This window comes from Eschrichtius robustus, chromosome 13 (genome assembly GCF_028021215.1).
Source record: "Eschrichtius robustus isolate mEscRob2 chromosome 13, mEscRob2.pri, whole genome shotgun sequence".
Lineage (NCBI taxonomy): Eukaryota > Metazoa > Chordata > Mammalia > Artiodactyla > Eschrichtiidae > Eschrichtius > Eschrichtius robustus.
The window spans coordinates 52,076,621-52,096,676 of record NC_090836.1 but is presented as its reverse complement, the minus strand read 5'-3'; the positions used below and the strand labels follow the sequence as shown (position 1 = coordinate 52,096,676).

Here is a 20,056-nt window from a genome sequence, read left to right as displayed (position 1 = left end):
ATGATTCAATATGAGGACAAATAAAAGTATGAGCAGCTTCATCTTAAAAGTACATTACAGGAAAAGGAAGAATGATGTTGGTACAATTGGTTAGTAATTTTGCAAAAGAAAAAAAATCTAGGTCCTCATGTCACCCCATATATTGTTAAGAAAAAAATCAAACCATAGAAAAACTAGAAGACAATGAAAATGATTATCAACTACGTGGAAGGAGAAGGACTGCCTAAATGCAGAGCAACAAATCAGAAAAATTAGTTAAATTATGTAAAAATTAAAAGCATCTAGATAAAAAATTAAAAGGTAAATGATGCAGAAAATATGATATAAACATGATGAGAAGTTAATATTTTTGCTATATAAATAGCTCAATTTGATAAAGAAAACACAAAAACTCCAAAAAAAGTAAAAATAAAATAATTTAATAATTCAGAGAAAAATGTTCAACATTAAAAAGAAATGTCAATTAAAATGAGAAGCCATTGCTTGTTCAATTACCAAAAAGATTTTTTAAAATAATAATCTGGCAAGGATGCTATAAAAATATACTCACATATTGTCAGTAAAGGCATAAACTTTTATCTTTTCAGAAAGTGGTATGATGACAAATTCTAAGAACATGTTCATGCCCTTTAATTTAATAATTTCTAGAAATGTACATTAAAGAAATAATTCTAAATATTGAAACATGCCTAACATAAAGGAATTGTTAAATAAACTACAATCACTTGATGAAATATGGAACAATTTAAAAAATTAGAAAAGATGGCATCAAAAAAAAGTATATATGATATAATATTATAAAAGGCAGGATACAAATTAAAACTGTTTAACTTTTTTTTAAAAGGGGGGAAAACAATAAATAAGAACACATTATATGGCAGAGAAATCTCTCTGACCCATTACGTCAGTTTGTGAGCAAGGCATTAAGTACAGCCCCCTGTATCTTCTATCCCGGATTATAGGAATAGTCTACCAACAGACCTCTGTCTTACTGATGATACATTGAAATACAACTTTCACACTGCTGTCAGAGTAATGTACAGAGTATAAAAATATTAATATGAATGTGTCACCTTCCTGATTCAAACTCCTTCCATCAAGCTGCTCAGGAAGTTACACAATGGCAATAGTTGGATAGTGTATCCAAATAGACTGAACTGTTTTATACCTCATGTATTTAAGTAACTTGCCTTAATTATAGCTTCTACACCTTATTTGCCTGGCTAACTCCTTTTCAAGCATCAAGACTCAGCTTCAGATTCCCAGGCTGGGTTAGGAGCCTTCCCAATGTTCTTGTAGCAAGCCTGTCTATACTTCCATCTTGGCATTTACCATACAGCCTCAGAATTCTCTGTTTAGGGTCTGTCTCCTTCATTACTCTATTAACTGGCTGACATGAACTAAATATGACAAAATTCATGTACTCAAATAATCATAACATGAAAAGTTAAAGAAAGGTAGAAAAATATACTAGAGGCAGAACTCAGAGACTTACTTGCATTTTGGAGTGACTCACTTATTAGCCTACATTTAAGGAGGGCTTACTATTTATTTCCCATGTAATGTGCTAACTACTAGCAATATAAGGGAGAATAAGACATTGATCCTGACCTCAGGAAGTATGTCACCTGGAAGGGAAAATTTCTGGCAAAGAACTCCAAAAAGTAGATGGAGGAGCAGGTAAGCTAAACAGAACGAATGGCACAAACATACTTTTCAAATATATTTCTTGTATTAACATATAGATTGCAGGTGAATAATATTACCCACCTTTTTATCTCCCCTAGTGATTCTTACATAATTATTTCTTTATTAAGAATATGTTATATGATATATTCTATAGATGTTTGCAAAATATCACAGGTATATGTACTGATAAAATATAATATACTGAAAAAAATCAACAAATAAATTACCTTTTAATGTCAGAAAAAAAATTCCAAAGTATATTTACTCACTGCTACTTAAATTAAAGACTTTTTAGTAATAAGACTATGTAGATATGAAAAGGATGAGGGAAACTGTGAGGAAAGAAGAACACAAATCATACCTAATGATTATCTATGTAAAAATTCTCTATGCATACTGACAGTAGATGAAAGCAGTCATAGGTGGATGTAACTGTTATGGTTTTCAGTTAGGGGTTAAATATACAATTTTAAAATATCACAACTTCATTGAGCTCCTTGTTTCAAATATTTATTAAAATAGCAGATTCTCTGTTTATGTAATTTTTGTGTAACACAAGCCTTCTCAGTCAATTTCAAGTATATTTACTGTAAGCTGGGATAATAAAAACAATTTGTAATATATGGCAGTCAAATGTAAGATTAAGGCACCTGGCCTTCTAAATGAAAAACTTTATGTTGCTTGCTATCTCTCATTTGCAGTTTTATCTTTAAAGAAAAAGGCAATGTTGAGATAATGATCTGTATATTTGCATCGATGCTGACATTACCTGGCATAGCATTCCCACTTATGTCAGCATTCATGACAGCAGTGAAAACAAAGAAAAATAAACATTAAAGGAGGATGCTTAAAAGAAGGGGAGATGTAAAGCAAAGACTTATTCTTCAATGTAAATAAACTTTCCTTGGAAAATAAATCTAAGAAAACTAAAGTTGGTTAAAATCTATGCTAAGTACTGCTTAATCAGATTAGTCGATCCTAATTAAGGGTTCTGATTTTTATAGCAACCTTTTATATTTTCTGAATATGCAGAGATATCTGAGAATTCAGTATCTCATTCCATTTGAGACTCCTCAATTGTTTGATATCTTTAACATCCATTACAGCACAGAAGTAGTAACCTATAGTCTTTAGAACTACAGAGAAGTAAACACTTCTCAGGAAATAAAAAAGTTAACTAAAAATTTTTCTCAGTGTTAACTATACCTTGAATTAAGTACTTTAGAAATGACATATTGACTAATTTAAACTCTTTCCTTTTCCTTAGGAGCCTCTGATTTTTCAAGATGACAATGGTCTAAAATCTATAAATTTTTACTTATCGATTGCTATAAATACTTGGTTAAAATACTAGAAAAAAGTTTAAATGCTAATATAGCTCCTCAAGTACATGGTTGGATGCTATGGATATTAAAGCATGAACTATTAACTGCATGTGCATAAAGATTTGTTCTAACTTGATTTACATAAAGCTAACTGAATTAAAATGAAATTAATAGCCAGCTTATATATTAAACTCATACTGAGACAAAATTTTTCTTACTTGTCCTTAATATGAATTAGACACTTTACTTGGTACAGAACTCTGTAACAGACAGTGATTCTCTGAAGAAATCAGTCTTTTTAAAAATTCTTCTATCAACTACAGACTTTATGAAAATTTCTATTATTGGAGATTAAGGACTTACCATGATATCAGCAATGACAGTAGCAAAAGTAAATATTTGTAATGATATTCTAATATGATCGGCCTATGATGTCTCCAACTTAAAAATACCCAGGCCCATAATTTATCTTGAAACATTAATTTCCTCATGGTAGCTAATCAACCCAACATGCATCTCCCAAACCCACTTGCCCATCCTCCCAATCCAACCATACATACCTGTGCCTTTACCCACCACTTCACTATACCCCTTTTCTCAACATGCACACAGAGCATTATCCAATGCTGTGAATAATGTTATAAAACTCTTTGGTGTTTTGTCAGAATGTTCAAAATCAGAGAAGCTGTGAAAAACAGATGCAACTTAACAGGGCTAACCCTAAGCTGACAAGTGAAATCCACTCTCACCTGTCACCCCTAAACTGCCCCCAAAGTCTTCATTACATTTTGTAATTCTCTTTGAAATTCCACCATTTAGGGATTTACTGGTATTCTTCTTTTAAAAATGTAAAGAGACTTAAGAGAGTTAAAGAGATTCTTTACTATTTGGACTTTGTGTAAATTAACTTAATAGGACTGCTTTTCTCCTGTAACTAGCTGAGACCAATAGCACTACTGGAATTGGAAATGCAGATTGAAGGATCAGCGAAGTAAGCAATGGTTAAATATAAACACTTGGGAGGGAGTAGCTAGTGTCAAAACCTCACGATACCGTGGCAGCACACTGCAGCAGGAAGAACATGGGCTCTGAACAGCCCAGGATTTGAATCTGATTCCACCACTTACCATGTGACCTTAGGCCAGTAACTTAAATCTCTTTGCATCTCAATTTGCTCTACTATTAAATAAGAATATTTCCCCACAAGGTTGTCATATAAGAAAGAGTGGCCCAAATGCCTCACATGTAACAGATTCTCAAAAAATGCCAGTTTCCTTCTTTTCCATGTTCATTACTGAGGCAAGAAGAGAAAGGCACCAAGGAAAAGGAAGAAGCAGACTGAGTATCAAAAGGGTGCCAGAGAGAAACTCTTGAAAATTCCTCCCTGAAAAGCAGGGTCAATCAGAAGAATGTTAAGAAAACACTTTTCTCCGCCCCATTCCCATTGTTTCTTCATGACCATGTTGTCTTAGTCTCAGGACTCAAAACTCATATAGTACTACTAAATTTTTAATGCTATATTATGACCTTCTTATATTGTATTAAAGATAAAATAGGTCTTGGAAGGTGGTCTGAGAACCAATCTTCCATTCAATTCAACAAATATTAATCGAATGTCTCTTATGGGTAAGATGTATCTTAGGTGATTGTTAAGAGGTGGAGGAGAATACAATGATGAGTAAGCAAGATCCTTTCCTTCAAGGAGTTAGTAGTTTTAAGTTTTCTGATTTCAGAGAATCGTACAGCATTCATCTCTGGGAAACCCAATTAGTTGATAAATTAGGGACTTTCACATGTTCTTTATCATTATGGATAGCATGTTGGGGCATAAGAAAGAGATGCTATAAAAAAACTTATGGGTTTTAAGATTCTACTTTTACTATTAGTCAAATTTTCATTAATTGTTGAATTTTTAATGCAAAAAAATTACCTGCCAAAATTTCGGTGTTTCGTGCAGCTATTGTTTTAACTTTTATTATTCCTGATTCAGCAGCCTGCAAGAATAAAAATAATTAGAACATAAAACTTACTATCAACATGAATTATCTAGGGAAAAGAAATCATATATGATAAAATCTCAAGCACAGAGTCAGTCACTATTATTTTTTTATTTTCCAAACTTCAGATACTAAAGCCTAGTAGTGAAACACACATTAAATGGAATAAAATGTGATTAATTTGATTATTCACATGTACACTCTGAACTACAGCATGCTGCCTTTCTATGCCTTAAAATGCACCTGGAATCCCCAGTCTCTCACATTTAAATCTTCAGAAAATAAAAAATAATAAACAAAAACAAAGCCTAATGAAAAAAATTAGGTTTCTCTTTCCCATTTCACACTTCTCTCTCAACCATAAAAAAAATTGCAAAACACTGCAAAATCAAGTAAAACTGCTTTGAATTGGAATAGAATGAATAACCAAGAACTCTGTCACTACTTTTAGACCGCGTTTTTTTAAACACCCATTCAGTTTTCATAAGGTGTCTCAATCACTTCAACATAAGTATGTTGAGCTGGCAGTACTTGAAAGTCATATGGCATTTTACACTATGCCACAGAACTGTGGTGTTCAATATGGGAGCCATTTGGCTACATGTGGCTACTAAGCACTTTATATGTGGCTAGCCTGAATTGAGTTGTGTTCTAAGTATAAAATATACACTAGATTTTGAAGACTTAGTATGAAAAAAAGAATGTAAACTACCCCTTAAATATTTACATTGATTAAATGTCGAAATGATATATATACTGGATTATATATATACTGGTTTGAATATACTGGGTTAAATATATATTATTAAAATTAAATGTCTGTTTCTTTTTACTTTTTTAATGCAATTTAAAATTACATATATGGACTGCATATTCAGCCCACATTATACTTCTACTGGACACTGCTGACATAAAATATTGATATATAACATCCATCACAGAAACTCAGGACATTTTTACTATCAAGAAATATGCCTATTTTATACTTATACTGATCTCCATACCTCCGAAAATAATAAATACCCATATATGTTCAAGTTTTCCTATTAATTTGCTTGCTACTTGTTCATTGATTTTATCTCCTACTGTTTACTAAGGGACAAGTGGTAGCAGGCTCTAAAGGTTTAAAAATAATTTGGAAGAACCCAGTGTCCTTTGGGTTATTAGGTTGAGGACCAGTGGATTAATGCATAAAACAAATAACACATTGTAGGCTATACAATGTATAGCAGACCTTTGTCATTTTGTTGGCTTCCAAGCACGTGAAGCCCTTGCCTGTGAGCGGAGAACTCAACTTCATGAGTTTTGATGCAAGACAGAGCCTATCTTCCACTATTCAAAATTTAAAATGCCAGATACTTGTTTTCCCACATACCCTGGCAGCCTCTGATTATCCAAATAGGCACACCCGCCAGGAATTTTGAATACGGAGGCCAGTGGCACAGAAAAGCAGAGACAAGATGGAATTCTGTCTAACAGCCACAGTGGAGCCAGCATCTAGTTTCCAAGGGCAGTGACGGCAGCAGAACCAGTGGTGGCATGGGGCGGCCAGCACAACCAGCAGTGCAATCTAAGGCACCCAGTCACCGTTCAGCAGAGACAACAGTAATGGTCTCACTGGCAATGAGTTTTGCTGTGGTTCTTAGCTGTTCAGCCTCCCTTCATTCCTGTAATTTCTAAGGCTCGCTCCATCCAGCCTTCTACCAATTCTGTGAGCCCCTCAATGTTTTATCAGTAAACTTAATTTCTGCTTAAATCAGCCCAAGTCAGCTTTCATTGCTCACAGCTTAGAAGCCTAATGGATATACCACAACTTACTCTTACAACTTTAAGAGATGGAAATGTCCCACATTAAGTGAACATAGCTACTAGCAGGAAAATACAGTCAAAATAAATTACTCCAGGGAAAAATTATTGATTTTCTGATTATCTGGGGGCAGTGCATATTAGAAACACCAGGAGCTTTAAAAAAAAAAAAAAAGCCTGATGCCCAGGTTGCAACCCATTTCAATTAAATCAGAATGACTGCCAGTGGGAGTCAAGCACTGGTATTTTTTAAAATCTTCAGGTGATTCCAATATGCAGCAAAATTTAAGAGGCTACTGTAATAAAATAAGCAAAAGATGATGGTGGATAGGCCTGAGGTGACAGTGACGGAGATGGTAAGGAGTGGTCAGATTCTGGATACACTATGAAGATGTACAAACCATAAAAAATTTACTACTATAAAAATTCAGTAACACCGAAATTATTATGTATACTTTGTTATACTCATACACCATCTCAAACTCTCTTAGGTAATTTTCTTACTGAGCCAACTGAAATTAATCTGTGGTCACTGAGCTTTCTTCCATCATCATTTTCAAATGTTCAAACTCTCCCCCTCCTTACTATGGCCCTATGTACCCTGCATATGCTCAATTCAGTATTTCATTCTATTTCAGTATCAACAGAGACTGATCAAACTAAACCATCATAAACCCCAATGTAATCTGTCCTAACTTCCTGAATTCTAGTCAGTTTCCAAAATCAGTCGGGTAGCATAGTGGATGCGAGATGCAGGTAAAGGATTTCAAATTTGCCAGACACTATTTTGATTTCCTCAGATAAATAAGAATTGACCCATGTATGAATCATAAATAAGTTATAAAAAATATATATTTAACAAATATTTTTATATGTACACACAATAAGGAAAATGAGTGTTTTCCTTAAGTAGTTCCAAAGTAACAAGTGTTTTAAAAGATATATAACCAGTATTTTCATTCAAAGACTCAAGAAATCACCAAAAGGACTGTTTGTTAACTCAGATATAATTAGAACTATCTCACAGTTCCTAATTTTTTACATCCAACTTTCTATTGTCAAACTCTGAAACTGTACCATCTTATTCTCATAGGTACCCTGTGTTGCTGGAAAGTTTCACTATCAGTGTTTATTGACAACACTTGTATATCACAGTCCCCTAGTCACTGCAGTGCTACTTCATACCTCAGCCTAGCCTACATCTTTAAGTGTCCTGTATAAATGCAAGTATTCAGCCCAGATTTCCTTCTATTTATCAGAGACTGTTTGTGTGAAGAAGAGTCTTTAACTTTTTGCTTTAAAAGTAACCCCTACTCTGATTAGATACTTATATATCCATAGGGGAACTACTCAATTTTTTTTAATATAAATTTTATTTATTTTATTTTTGGCTGCATTGGGTCTTCGTTCCTGCGCGCAGGCTTTTCTCTGGTTGTGGCGAGCAGGGGTTACTCTTTGTTGCGGTGCGCAGGCTTCTCACTGCGGTGGCTTCTCCTGTTGCAGAGCATGAGCTCTAGGCATGCAGTTTTCAGTAGTTGTGGCACGCGGGCTCAGTAGCTGTGGCTCGCGGGCTCTAGAGCACAAGCTCAGTAGTTGTGGTGCATGGGCTTAGTTGCTCCACGGCATGTGGGATCTTCCCGGACCAGGGCTCGAACCCGTGTCCCCTGCATTGGCAGGTGGATTCTTAACCACTGCGCCACCAGGGAAGCCCCTCAATTGTAAATATAGTTATTTTTTTCCTGAATTGGCCCTTATGGGAAAAAAAAAAAAAGTGCCAGTTCTGTAGACTTGAATAGGGATGATATAAGTTACGGTGGGTAACCTAAAATCTCTATTCCTGAGGGCAATCTATGAGTTGGGAAACAAAACCAGAAGTATTAAATACACTGCAGCATTTAATATTTGTTAATCTTAAAATTAACGTCTCTCAAGAAATATTTTTTTTCTCTTTCTCAAAATTCTTTGCTTACCCAAACAGACACACCCACCAGGGACTCTGAATATGGAAGCTAGCAGTACAGAAAAGCAGAGACAAGAGAGAATGCTGACTCCTCTTTCAAGAGCACACAGAATATCCTTGGCCTCACTTCTCAATAAACTCTTCCTGGGCAATCTCAATCCTATGGTTTCAATTACTTTCTAAAGGCTGAAGAATCCTAAATTATATTCCTGTCCCTTAACTGTCTCCTAAACTATAAGATTTATTAACCTATATATTTTAAAGGCACCTTAAGTTCCAAATATTCAAAACGGATGCTATTATCTCTCACACACACCCCCAACTTCCACCTCAGCCCCAGAAAAACCTGTTTCTTCTTCCTATCATCTTTATTTTTCCGAACAGCAGCAGCACCCATCCAGTCACTGACCAGACACCTGGGGCTTCTCCCTCATCCCACAAATATAATCAGCCACAAAGGCTATGTAGCGAACATCTCTTATATTCTTTTTTCTTCTCAAATGCCACTTCTACACCTTAGTTCAAACTTCTCATTATCAACCTAAACTAAGAGATGTCTCTATTTCAAATCTTGTCCTCCACCCATCCACTGTCTCAACTCTTCAGTGGTCCCCCAGAACCCACCTCTACTAGTGTTTCTCAAAACTGAGTAGTGTAAGGACATCTTTTAAAAGTAAAAAAAAAAAATCTCATGGACCTATCCAGTCACTGACAAATTTAAGTATTTATAAATGAAATTAGGAATAAACTCCTTATCTTTATAGCTCTTAAATTATAAAGCCAACACATTCACAATAAAGTGAACACTAAGTTAATGTGCCAAATAAAGCTTTGCTGAAATTAAACCACTGCTAACAACATGAAGATAGTGCAGGTTTTTCTGATTTTGGCACTCCTGTAGTACCATGAGCAGTGACAGAAATTTTTTCCACCACCTTCTTTCCATGGCAAGTATCAAAAAGCCCTTCCATCTTTGTGGATTGTCTATGGTTTGTACCTATGGTTAATCCCACTCCTCCTACGACGTGTCTGTTTCTCTACTCTAGCTGTAAGCCCCATGAGGATAAGAAATATATTTCATTCATCTCCCCATATTACTAATGCCTATCACAGTGCCTAGCATACAGGGGCTATGTAATAAACATTCCTAAATAAACAAATGAAAAGTTCTAAACAGAGGGAGGGACTTTACTGCCCACTCACTGAAAAATAAAAATACGGAGGAAATTTGATCCAGAGATTCAAAACGTCATCAGGACTGCAGTTTCACTTCTCTACCATTCTCTTGGTTCTGTCCTGTTCCCTGGGTAGGTTCATCCTCAGGCTGCTCCCAACCTTGGCAATAAAATTAGTTCCAGCCATTCTACACCTCACAACTTCATATGACACTATCCAGAAAGAGAGAAAAGGTCTCTTCCAGTAGCTCTTGAGGAAGAGAGAGGAAGCTTTCCCTTTCCAGGATCACTCACTGGCATTATGTGACTTGGGCAGAAATAGAGGTGGGGATGGGGAGGGTTAAATTAGATTAAACTAATCAAGGTATCCTGGAGCAAGGAATGAGATTAATTCATCTAAATTCAAAGGGTTGAAAATGAAGGAAGAGTGCAGCCTACCACTGAAAGAAGCAAGAGGGAATGAATGCTAGGAAGGGAATTAGCAAATGTCCACTACTAGAACCACATACAAATTTACAATAATAATAATACTGCTTCTCTTCACCAAAGCTTGTATGTTGTATTTTAAAAAACAAAACAAAAACCATATTTATTTTTTATAACATCTATGAGAGTAGAGCCTCAAAATTAGAAGAAATTTACCAAAGCTCCAAATTAATTATTCACAGAATGTAGCATGAAACAAGAGCTAAAGAAGAAATGTGAAATTCAAGTTAATGGCAAGTTAAGGAGAATAATGTACTCAAAAGATACTAGGGAGGTATGAAGCTGCCTGTAGACTTATGATTTCAGATGTCAGGTAAAATCAAAAGACCTAAAGTCAAGTCCTCACTTGGGAATACCTAATAGATCTAGAACACTCCCTAGAGGACAATATGCTCATTAAACAATTACTACATTGAAACCAATAAGATTTTCTTCTGTAACATGTAATTAGTCTAAAATCCCAAAGCTCTGAAAAATATATACCTATATGGCATCCTATTCAAAACCTCTGGACTAAAAAATAAAAACAAAACAAAACAAACAAAGAAAAACCTCTGGCTTCTAGGAAACAAATTTCCTTTAAGATACATATCAAATGAAAGACTGAAGTGCAGATTACATGTGGATAGCTAAAAATATATATGTGGTATACCTACATATATGGTATCCCTTTTTTTTCCTTCTTCAAAAATTTAATCTCCAACAAGTATCTAATTAGCACCTCTCAGATATACAAATGTTTTGAACTATGATGGACAGAAGGATAAACAAAGATGCAAAACTGACCCTTAAGGAGCAATTTAGAAAAGAAAATACCATAGCAGAAGGTAAAAAACATAAGAGTTATAAGGGTGCTCGCTTCAGCAGCACATATACTAAAATTGGAATGATACAGAGAAGATTAGCATGGCCCCTGCGCAAGGGTGACACGCAAATTCGTGAAGCGTTCCATATTTTTAAAGATTTAAAAAAAAAAAAAATGTTATAAGGAAATAACTTATAAAGTAAGCTTAAATGAAAGTTAAGAAAGCAGAAGAAAACATATTAGCTTGAAAAGTCTGGGCTGGAGCTGCAACCGTTCTTGCCCCAGCAATCAGCTAGTACATGGCACACAGCTGGTGTTCAAAAATTATCTCAGGAACAAATGAATGAATATATGAATGAGTGAATGAGGGAAGAAATGAGAACATTATCTGTAAAGTTGGTTCATTCATGCAACAAATAAATAAGCAACATGGGTTAAATTAAAGGTAGAATTTTAACTTTAAAAAAATGGAAGGAGGTGATTCCAGGACAGCAAAAGGAACCTCAAAAGCCACAGCATGGAAGAGGGAAGGAGTATTTGGAGAATGGGCATATTTGGCATATGAAGAGAATATGGGCATATTTGGAGAATGAATGGCAGGCAATAGAGTTTGGCTGAATTATAAACACATTTGAGGAAAAACTGAGGGTGATGAAAGAAGGTTGGGAAGATCAAGAAGGTCTTAAATGCTATGCTGAGGAGTTCCATAAGTACAGAGTAGCCACTGAGAGTTTCTGACCTGTTCAGGTACATTAATCTGGTGGTAACATGGTCTTTCGTGACATTAATGCACATCAAAGCTCAGTCATAACATTGAAACCTGGAGCTAGAATAATAGCTAAGAAAATAGAAAAGAGGTGAGATGTTAGAAATTACAGAGCTGGAAGGAACATCTGACAATGAATACAATGTAAAGAGAGTTGAGGGAGAGAAGACAGCCACATATAACTAAGGTAAGCAACAGTGATAAATACCATTAACAGAACAAGTGAAATGTGGGGACAGGACAAGTTTTAAGAAAAGTAAGTTCAATTACCAGAAGTTCTATCTGAAGTATGTGAAAGATACTCTGGTAGATATGTTTAACAGATAGCTGGGAACACAGGTCTAAGCTCAGTAAAGAGAGCAGAGTTAATGAAGTAGACTTAGAAGTCATCAGCACTGTAGTAAGGCCAGAGCAATGGGAGTAGATGAGAGTGCAAAGGAGATGAGCACAGAGAAAGAAGAGGTCTCAAGACAGAACTTGGGATACACCTATATGTAAAGAAAAAGAGAAGGAATACTGAGAGAGGGAGGAGAAATAGAAAAGTAGAGTGTTGCAAAAGTCAAAATGAGAATGACAAATAGCAACAAATAGCCATGTTGCAATAGAGTCAATGGATGCAACATTCCTAACCTAGTGGAAAGACAGTATTTTACTCAACTCTTGAGTTAACTTCAAGAAGATAAAGGCAGTTTCTCATTGATTTTTGTATTTCCTGCCATGATTTACACTTAAGAAAGTAACTTCTATTAAATGATAAGAGTAATAGCAAAACCCTCTATTTTCTACATGGTTAAAAATAAGCTACACTTCTATAAAAGAAAAAAGGAGGAAAATATTTCCATTTTTGGAGACTGTCTTCCTTTTTGGTTTATTAGCCTGAAACAATGTTTTATTTCTTCTATGTCACCAAAGCACAATGCTAAAAAGATAATAGCATTCTTTTTTGACTAAACTATGTTTTCATTGACCTTTAATCTCTATTCATTTTCATGAAAGTAAAAATACAATGGTCGAAATCTTAGTAAAAAATAAGCTATGTATGCTTTACACTTTAACAATAAATTTCAGTGGCTATGGTACTAACTTTCATAAATATATAAAACATGTTATAGACTAATCAAAAGCTTTTCAAAAAGCTCTCATTGTAAAATGCTCTTAGAATACTGCAATAAGCTTGTAAAATTTTCCTAGACGTCCTGGTGAAAATGTTACTGCTTAAACCGCATAGCACAGGGAGATCAGCTCTGTGCTTTGTGACCACCTAGAGGGGTGGGATAGGGAGGGCGGGAGGGAGGGAGATGCAAGAGGGAAGAGACATGGGAACATATGTATATGTATAACTGATTCACTTTGTTATAAAGCAGAAACTAACACACCATTGTAAAGCAATTATACTCCAAAAAAGGTGTTAAAAAAAATGTTACTGCTTATATTATTCTCGAAGTTAACATCTAAAATATTTATCAGAAGAAAATGAATTTAATAGACCCTAGGAATCTAATGTACCTTTTCTGGAATAAAGTCAACAGCAGCATAAAAAAAAGAGCAGAGTCAAAATCTAAGATCACTAGCATGTCTACATAACTATGTAAAATTGCATTATACAGGAAAGTAAGTCTTGACCAAAATAATTTATAACTCCTTACCACATTTGTCATACTGTTCTGACTAGTGTTGACACGTTTTTTGAATAAATTGTGAAAACTAGTTTATTTCAGTGTATAAAACATGGATTTATTCTTTATGCTAATGAGGGAAAGAGCACAACTGGCTGTATCATGAGCAAATTTCTCTGACCAACGTCAACAGGAAGAAAACTATAGTACGTTATAGGATACTAAACAAAAACAGCTCCCAATTAAGCATGTATACATGATCCAGCCCTCATTCTTCACTGTCATAAGGTCCTGAAAATGAGATCTTCACCCTAGCGGAAGAGCCAGCTGACTTGGGCCTCAGTCCCCAAATAGCTGGTTGAAGGGAAAATCCTGTCATGGTAAGTAGAGGGCATCTCTCTCACCAAGGGTCCCCGCTCAGCCAGCTAATGCATAAAAACACCAGACACTGAGGAACTCTACCACAGGAACCTTTGCTTTTATAGGCAAAAATCCCTGCCAACCAAAACTTAAATGTGTAAGAAGAAACAAGGTACATAGCCTGGGAAGACTACTTGTACTTTATTATATACACCCTTACTGATTCCACTTCATTTAAAAAGCGAGAGAAAAAAAAACCATCCTCAATCCTAATTCTAACCACCTCAAGTCAAACGACCTTCATTCCCTTTCCTCTTCTATCACCCACTCCCTGGACTTCATCATCCTCTAGTGCAGCGCCACTTGGCAATCTGAAATCCAATATCTCCACTTTTGTCCCTTTTGTCCTTATCCTTCTAGCTCTCTCATTCCTCAACACCATTGCTCTTGTATTAAAGTGTTCCAATTCAATTAAATTGCTACTACTCCCTTAACCTTTCCATCTTCCAATCAATCAAAGTTGTCTTGGATTGCCTTCTTTGGGAATCCAACCTAGATCTCATGATCCATCATCATTTCAACCACTTTTCCTGCGAAGACTCTTAAGTGTTCCAAGTCAATTCCTCCTTCACTTCTACAAAGTGATCCACTGCTCCCCTCAAACTTCCTACCTATCACTATTTTCACCACAAACTACTCCTAGCAACAAGCTTGTTTCCTATCTTACCAAGAAAACAGAGGCCATAGGTCAAACTGTCCACAACTTCCTATCCCTCCATTATGCCCCTCATTCAAATTTATTACATTCAAACCATTTTTTTCTTTTACCCTTCTTCTGTCAGAAGATAATGTGTCCCTTCTCAGTTTGAAAGCCAGTTCATACACTTAAGCCCTTGAAACTCCAGCTTTCTCAGGGACCTTGCTCTAGCCAATTATTCCCTTTCTCTCCCATATCCCTAACCTTAGTCACCCCAGCTGCCTCTTTCCCTTTAATGCTGTTATTTCCCAAAGTTCCTCCTGATATTCTCGTTCTATACACTCTTCCTGGACCATTTTATCTACTCCTATGGTTTCTACTAACATGTATAACCGATACTCCTAAATCTAAAATTCTAGACTTCCCTCTTAAGTGCCAAACCATCATTTTCAAACACCTACTGTTCATTTCCACTTGGATGTCACACATAAATCTTAAACTTAATATTCATGACTACTCATTTTCTCCAAAAACATTTTCTCCTCTTAGTGATTTACCCAGTTTCCCAAGCCAGAAACCTGGGAGGCATCACAGATTTCGTTTTCTACATTATAAAAAGGTCACTGTGCCCTGGTAATTTTACCTGCTAAATCTCTCTAATCCATACTCTCTCTTTCACCCATGTCTACCACAATGCAAGCAACTTTCTGTCTACCCCTACTGCTACCTCAATGCAGACAATCATCTCTATAAAATTTGCTCTCTATGCCTCAATCTCAATCCCCTCTAATTCTTCCCTTCAGTACTGTTACTGTAATGGTACTGAATATAAATTTGATATTACTCCCTCTCTTAAAAAGCCTTAATGGCTTCCAATCACCTTCAGCATGTAATTTCTTTTACGTGGAATACAAACATGTGCTATTTCCTCTGCCTAGAATGACCCCCTTCTTCTGTTGACTGGCTTCTACTCATCCTATAAAGACTCAGCTCAGGAACTACAAACTCGCTCTGACCACACTTTTAGGCTCAATTAGATCCCCCTCATCTGTTTCCACAGAGTAGTGCCTGCCAATAGAAATGACCAAAAAGGTTTTATTCGTTAAATACATAAAACCTCAGAGTTTACTGCCTCTGAAGGCCACTGAATGAATATCAATTACACAAAAGTGATTTTACAAAGTTTTAAAGTAATTTTTAAGACAATGAAAAAAAATTTTCATACAAATATTCCAAAACAAATTAGCTAGTACGCCTATGCTAAAAAAAAAAAAAAAGGCTTCCCTAGTGGCGCAGTGGTTGAGAATCCGCCTGCCAATTCAGGGAACATGGGTTCGAGCCCTGGTCCGGGAAGATCCCACATGCCACGGAGCAACTAAGCCCATGCGCCACAACTACTGAGCCTGCACTCTACAGCCCACGAGCCACAACTACTGAGCCTGCGTGCCACAGCTACTGAAGCCCACGTGCCTAGACCCCATGCTCCGCAATAAGAGAAGCCACCACAATGAAGCCCGTGCACCACAGTGAGGAGTAGCCCCCGCTAGCGGTAACTGGAGAAAGCCTGCACGCAGCAACAAAGACCCAACGCAGCCAAAAATAAATAAATAAAATAAATAAATTTATTAAAGAAAGAAAGAGAGAGAGAGAAAGAAAGAAAGAGAAGTTATACTGCTAAAGCATGAAAATTCATATTTAAGGAAAATAAGGAGAAAAAGAGGAAGGACTGTATTGCTGTTATTATTTAATTACTATCTTTATTATAAAATGACAAAATGATATTATAGCCACTATAAAAACAACTTAATATGCAAACTGTTTTGTAAATGAAAACAATTAAGATGGAGAAAACTGTAGAAAATCCAAAGATAAGTAATACATATCAGTAAGTAAGGCGTTATCCTTTATCAACACTCTTTTCTTGTTTTTGTAACAGATTTGAAATCTTAAAAAATCCAGATTATTAAGAAAAATATTAGAGCCAAGCACTATGGCCAAAAAGGTAGAAATTATTAATACTTAAAGACTAAACATAGAATGTCTCACTTTATTCTACCTTGTTTATAAAGTAATGTAGAGGGACTTCCCTGGTGGCACAGTGGTTAAGAATCCGCCTGCCAATGCAGAGGACACGGGTTCAAGCCCTGGTCCGAGAAGATCCCACACGTCGCTGAGCAACTAAGCCCGTGCACCACAACTACTGAGCCTGCGCTCTAGAGGCCATGAGCCACAACTACTGAAGTTCGCGCGCCTAGAGCCTGTGCTCTGCAACGAGACGCCACCGTTCGCCCCAACCAGAGAAAGCCTTCACACAGCAAAGAAGATCCAACGCAGCCAAAAAAAAAAAAAAAAGTAATGGGGAAGGAGACAACCGTTCCAAAGCACATGTGCAGTTAGCACTGTTTTGTATTAAGTTCTTGAGTAGGCTTCTAAGTAGTTCAAAATGACTATTTTTCAGATAATGTTTGTGAAGATACTGGGAGAATGTTAACCAGCAAATCAGTATACAGATGAAAAAGCTTCTTATACTTAGAAAGGCTTTGCCTTAGAGTCTACCAAGCACACTTCTCCCCTGACCCCCACCCTCCTAAAAAATAACTACTACTAAAAACTTACCAGTTCTTTTAAGAACAAAAGTCAAAATACAGCACTGCTATCAAATTACCAGGGAAAATTTAATTCAGCTAAAATATTTCTTGAAAGTCAAGCCTCCCTCCTAAAAAACCATCACTATTAGGCTAATTACTTCATTCTTGTTTTACACTTGTGACACAGTCAAGGTTTTTTTTTCAATTCCTAAAGGACTGCCCTAAGCATATTAAAAGTGCCACTGGTTAAGAAGTCAAAGTTCTTATATCCTACAAATTCTTGTGGAGCCTGTACTATACACAAAATTATGTATCAGAGATAATCACACCAAAAGTTACTTTTGCCATAACCTAAAAGACTAGGTGCAATTACTAAATACCTCTTTAGCTAAGGTTCAAGTAAAAAAAGCTAATGAGCTTTACTGAAAGTTCCTAGATTAGAAAGGGATTGAGTTTTAGAACTTTGTAAATTAGCTGTTTGGAGCTCTGAATGCATTTTCCAATAGAAACAATGTAATAAACGGCAATTAAATCCGCAAGCCAGGGCTTCCCTGGTGGCGCAGTGGTTAAGAATCCACCTGCTAATGCAGGGGACACGGGTTCGAGCCCTGGTCCGGGAAGATCCCACATTAAAAAAAAAAAAAAAAAAATCCGCAAGCCAGCCCACAAAAGCCTATGATACAGAGGAATCACAATTTTTATATGGATTATAAGAACTGGGGATAGCCGGTTCTATAAATTATTGTTAAAATTACAAAACAGGATTTGAAATTTTCTAATTTCCTTACAATTAGAACAGCCTATTTCTTTAAAATTATTTAAAATGGCCAAATTCTTTAAAATACTTTTTATAACTTTGAACAGATCATATAGAGAAAATAATGAAAATCGATATCAACACAAACTACTGACTGTCTGAAATAAAACTTATAATAGTCATATTTCCAAAAGTGGCACATCTGGTTTCCATCATTGGATAGGTAATATTTTCTTACTTTATTAAAAAAATTACTAGATGGAGTTTGTTGAAGAATGATGAGACCAAAGCACTTACAGAAAAGTTAAGGTTCCTTAGATGTCTAAAATTCAAACTTTACTGGGTAAGTTTTAATTATGAAATTGCAGGTACTCCAAACTACATTAAATAGGAAGAAATATAAAATAACTGCTTTTACAAAAATGTCACTGAAATATCTTATTTCAGAAACGTGAAAAGAAATTTAGTAGCATCTTTAAAAAGTTTAAGAGAAATAAAATGGCATCTTAAGATAAAAAGCCAACAGAGACTAAATGTTAATAATTTCAATTCAGGAACTATTTGGAGAATTTAATTTGTATTTATTATTAACTTGAGCCTGTTTAATAATATGCTTTTTCCCTCTTAAGACTTTCTCACCATAATGTAATAAACCCACTATTTAACCCTATTTTACATCTGAAAGAAAACTGAAGCTCAAAGAGGTTAAGTAAGATGTCTTTCTGTTTTGCTAGCACTTAAATTCAGGTGTATTCTATTTGAGTCTAAGCCCAAACTTCTCAGTACAGTATTGCTCATAACAAGGCTTAAATGGTTCCTGTGGCTCTTCACTGTTTGTCCTAAGTCAGGTGTCTCTAGATAATTGAATACTTCATGAGATTGATAAGAGTTAAGCTGCATGACCCATGACAAGAAAGAAAGCTACTTCCAATTGAGCGATATATACTATAAAGGCAAAGGGGCACAGAACTACGATTATTAGTTTTTAGAAGCAACAAACATAAGTTTCTGAATCCTGCCGTGACCAATTTCGTGTTTGAAAACGGCCAGAAAAAGGGAGGGTACCATACACCTAGCTGAATTCGCTGAATCGGCTCACGCCGCGAACTTCGTTCCTAAATCTGGTGGACAGGACGGTAGAGAAAATGAAAGCGCCTCACACTCGCCAAAGCAAACTATAAAACCGCTTGTGAAAAACCCACCGGCTCGTACATCTGGAAAGGTGGAGGGCCAAAGGGGAATCAGACAGGGCTGGAGGATGCAAGTGAAGGACGGGGTCTAACGGGACCGGCTATGCTCACCGTGCCTTCTCCCGAAGTCGCCCGAAGCTTACCTCCTTGACAGGTGGGAATTTCTTCTTGCATTCCAGGGACAGGGCCCGCAAGTCGCTCTGCATATTCTCCAGCAGCTTCTTAACCGCCTCGGGGCTGTTGGTGCCAGACATGATCCACCAAGCTCCGTGTCAATTTCTGAGCGGCGAAAACGAACTCCGGCACTTGTCAGCTCCGTGGGCGACAGGCAGCTCCTTCCAGGCGCCTCCGGCCCTTGGGCTGTCCGCCTCTAGGGCTCCGCGGGGGCTCGGCCCGGCCTGGGCAGCGAGCCCGAGCGCCCCCGACAGCCTCCTCGCAACTCCCCTGGCTCTTATCCGAAGGGCCCCCGCAGTCGCCCCGCCCCGCTAGCCTCCGCCGGCTCTGGCAGAGGAGCCCACAAGGTGGGCAAGTCCCTCCCGCTGACGCAGGCCGGGCCACACCGGTTGTCACCAGCCAAGCTGGTGAGAAGCTTCAGCGCTGTCTCCCCAGACCTCCCAGCCTCCCCGACGCCATTAGCCGAGTCGCCCACAATTCCGAGCGCGGCCGGGACACGTCAGCTGCACTTCCGGGCACCGCGGCCACCGCCTCCGCCGCGGCCAACCCGGGCGGCGAGCCTCAGGCAGGGCGTGGCCAGGGGCGTGGTCACGCTCCGGGCAGGCCCGGATCAGGCCCGGGGAGCTGCTCGGGGAGCTTGCCCGGGCCCTAGCTGTCGGCCTCCG

At 37.1% G+C, this 20,056-nt stretch overlaps 1 protein-coding gene and 1 non-coding gene across 3 annotated transcripts in view; one reads left to right on the top strand and one right to left on the bottom strand.

Moving 5' to 3' along the window:
- MON2 (MON2 homolog, regulator of endosome-to-Golgi trafficking) overlaps positions 1-19,852 on the bottom strand; it is a 124,851-nt gene extending 104,999 nt beyond the window's left edge. For both annotated transcript variants that reach the window (XM_068560435.1, XM_068560436.1), the window contains exons 1-2: positions 19,361-19,852; positions 4,945-5,008 (exon numbers count right to left, since the gene is read on the bottom strand). In XM_068560435.1, coding sequence (XP_068416536.1) covers positions 4,945-5,008; positions 19,361-19,471 — 175 coding nt within the window. In that variant the 5' untranslated portion in view covers positions 19,472-19,852. The remainder of the gene's footprint in view (positions 1-4,944; positions 5,009-19,360) is intronic.
- LOC137776015 (U6 spliceosomal RNA) lies at positions 11,290-11,396 on the top strand. Its single transcript, XR_011076137.1, has one exon. It is a non-coding gene; the product is annotated as a U6 spliceosomal RNA (small nuclear RNA).
- Positions 19,853-20,056: the final 204 nt, after the last annotated feature.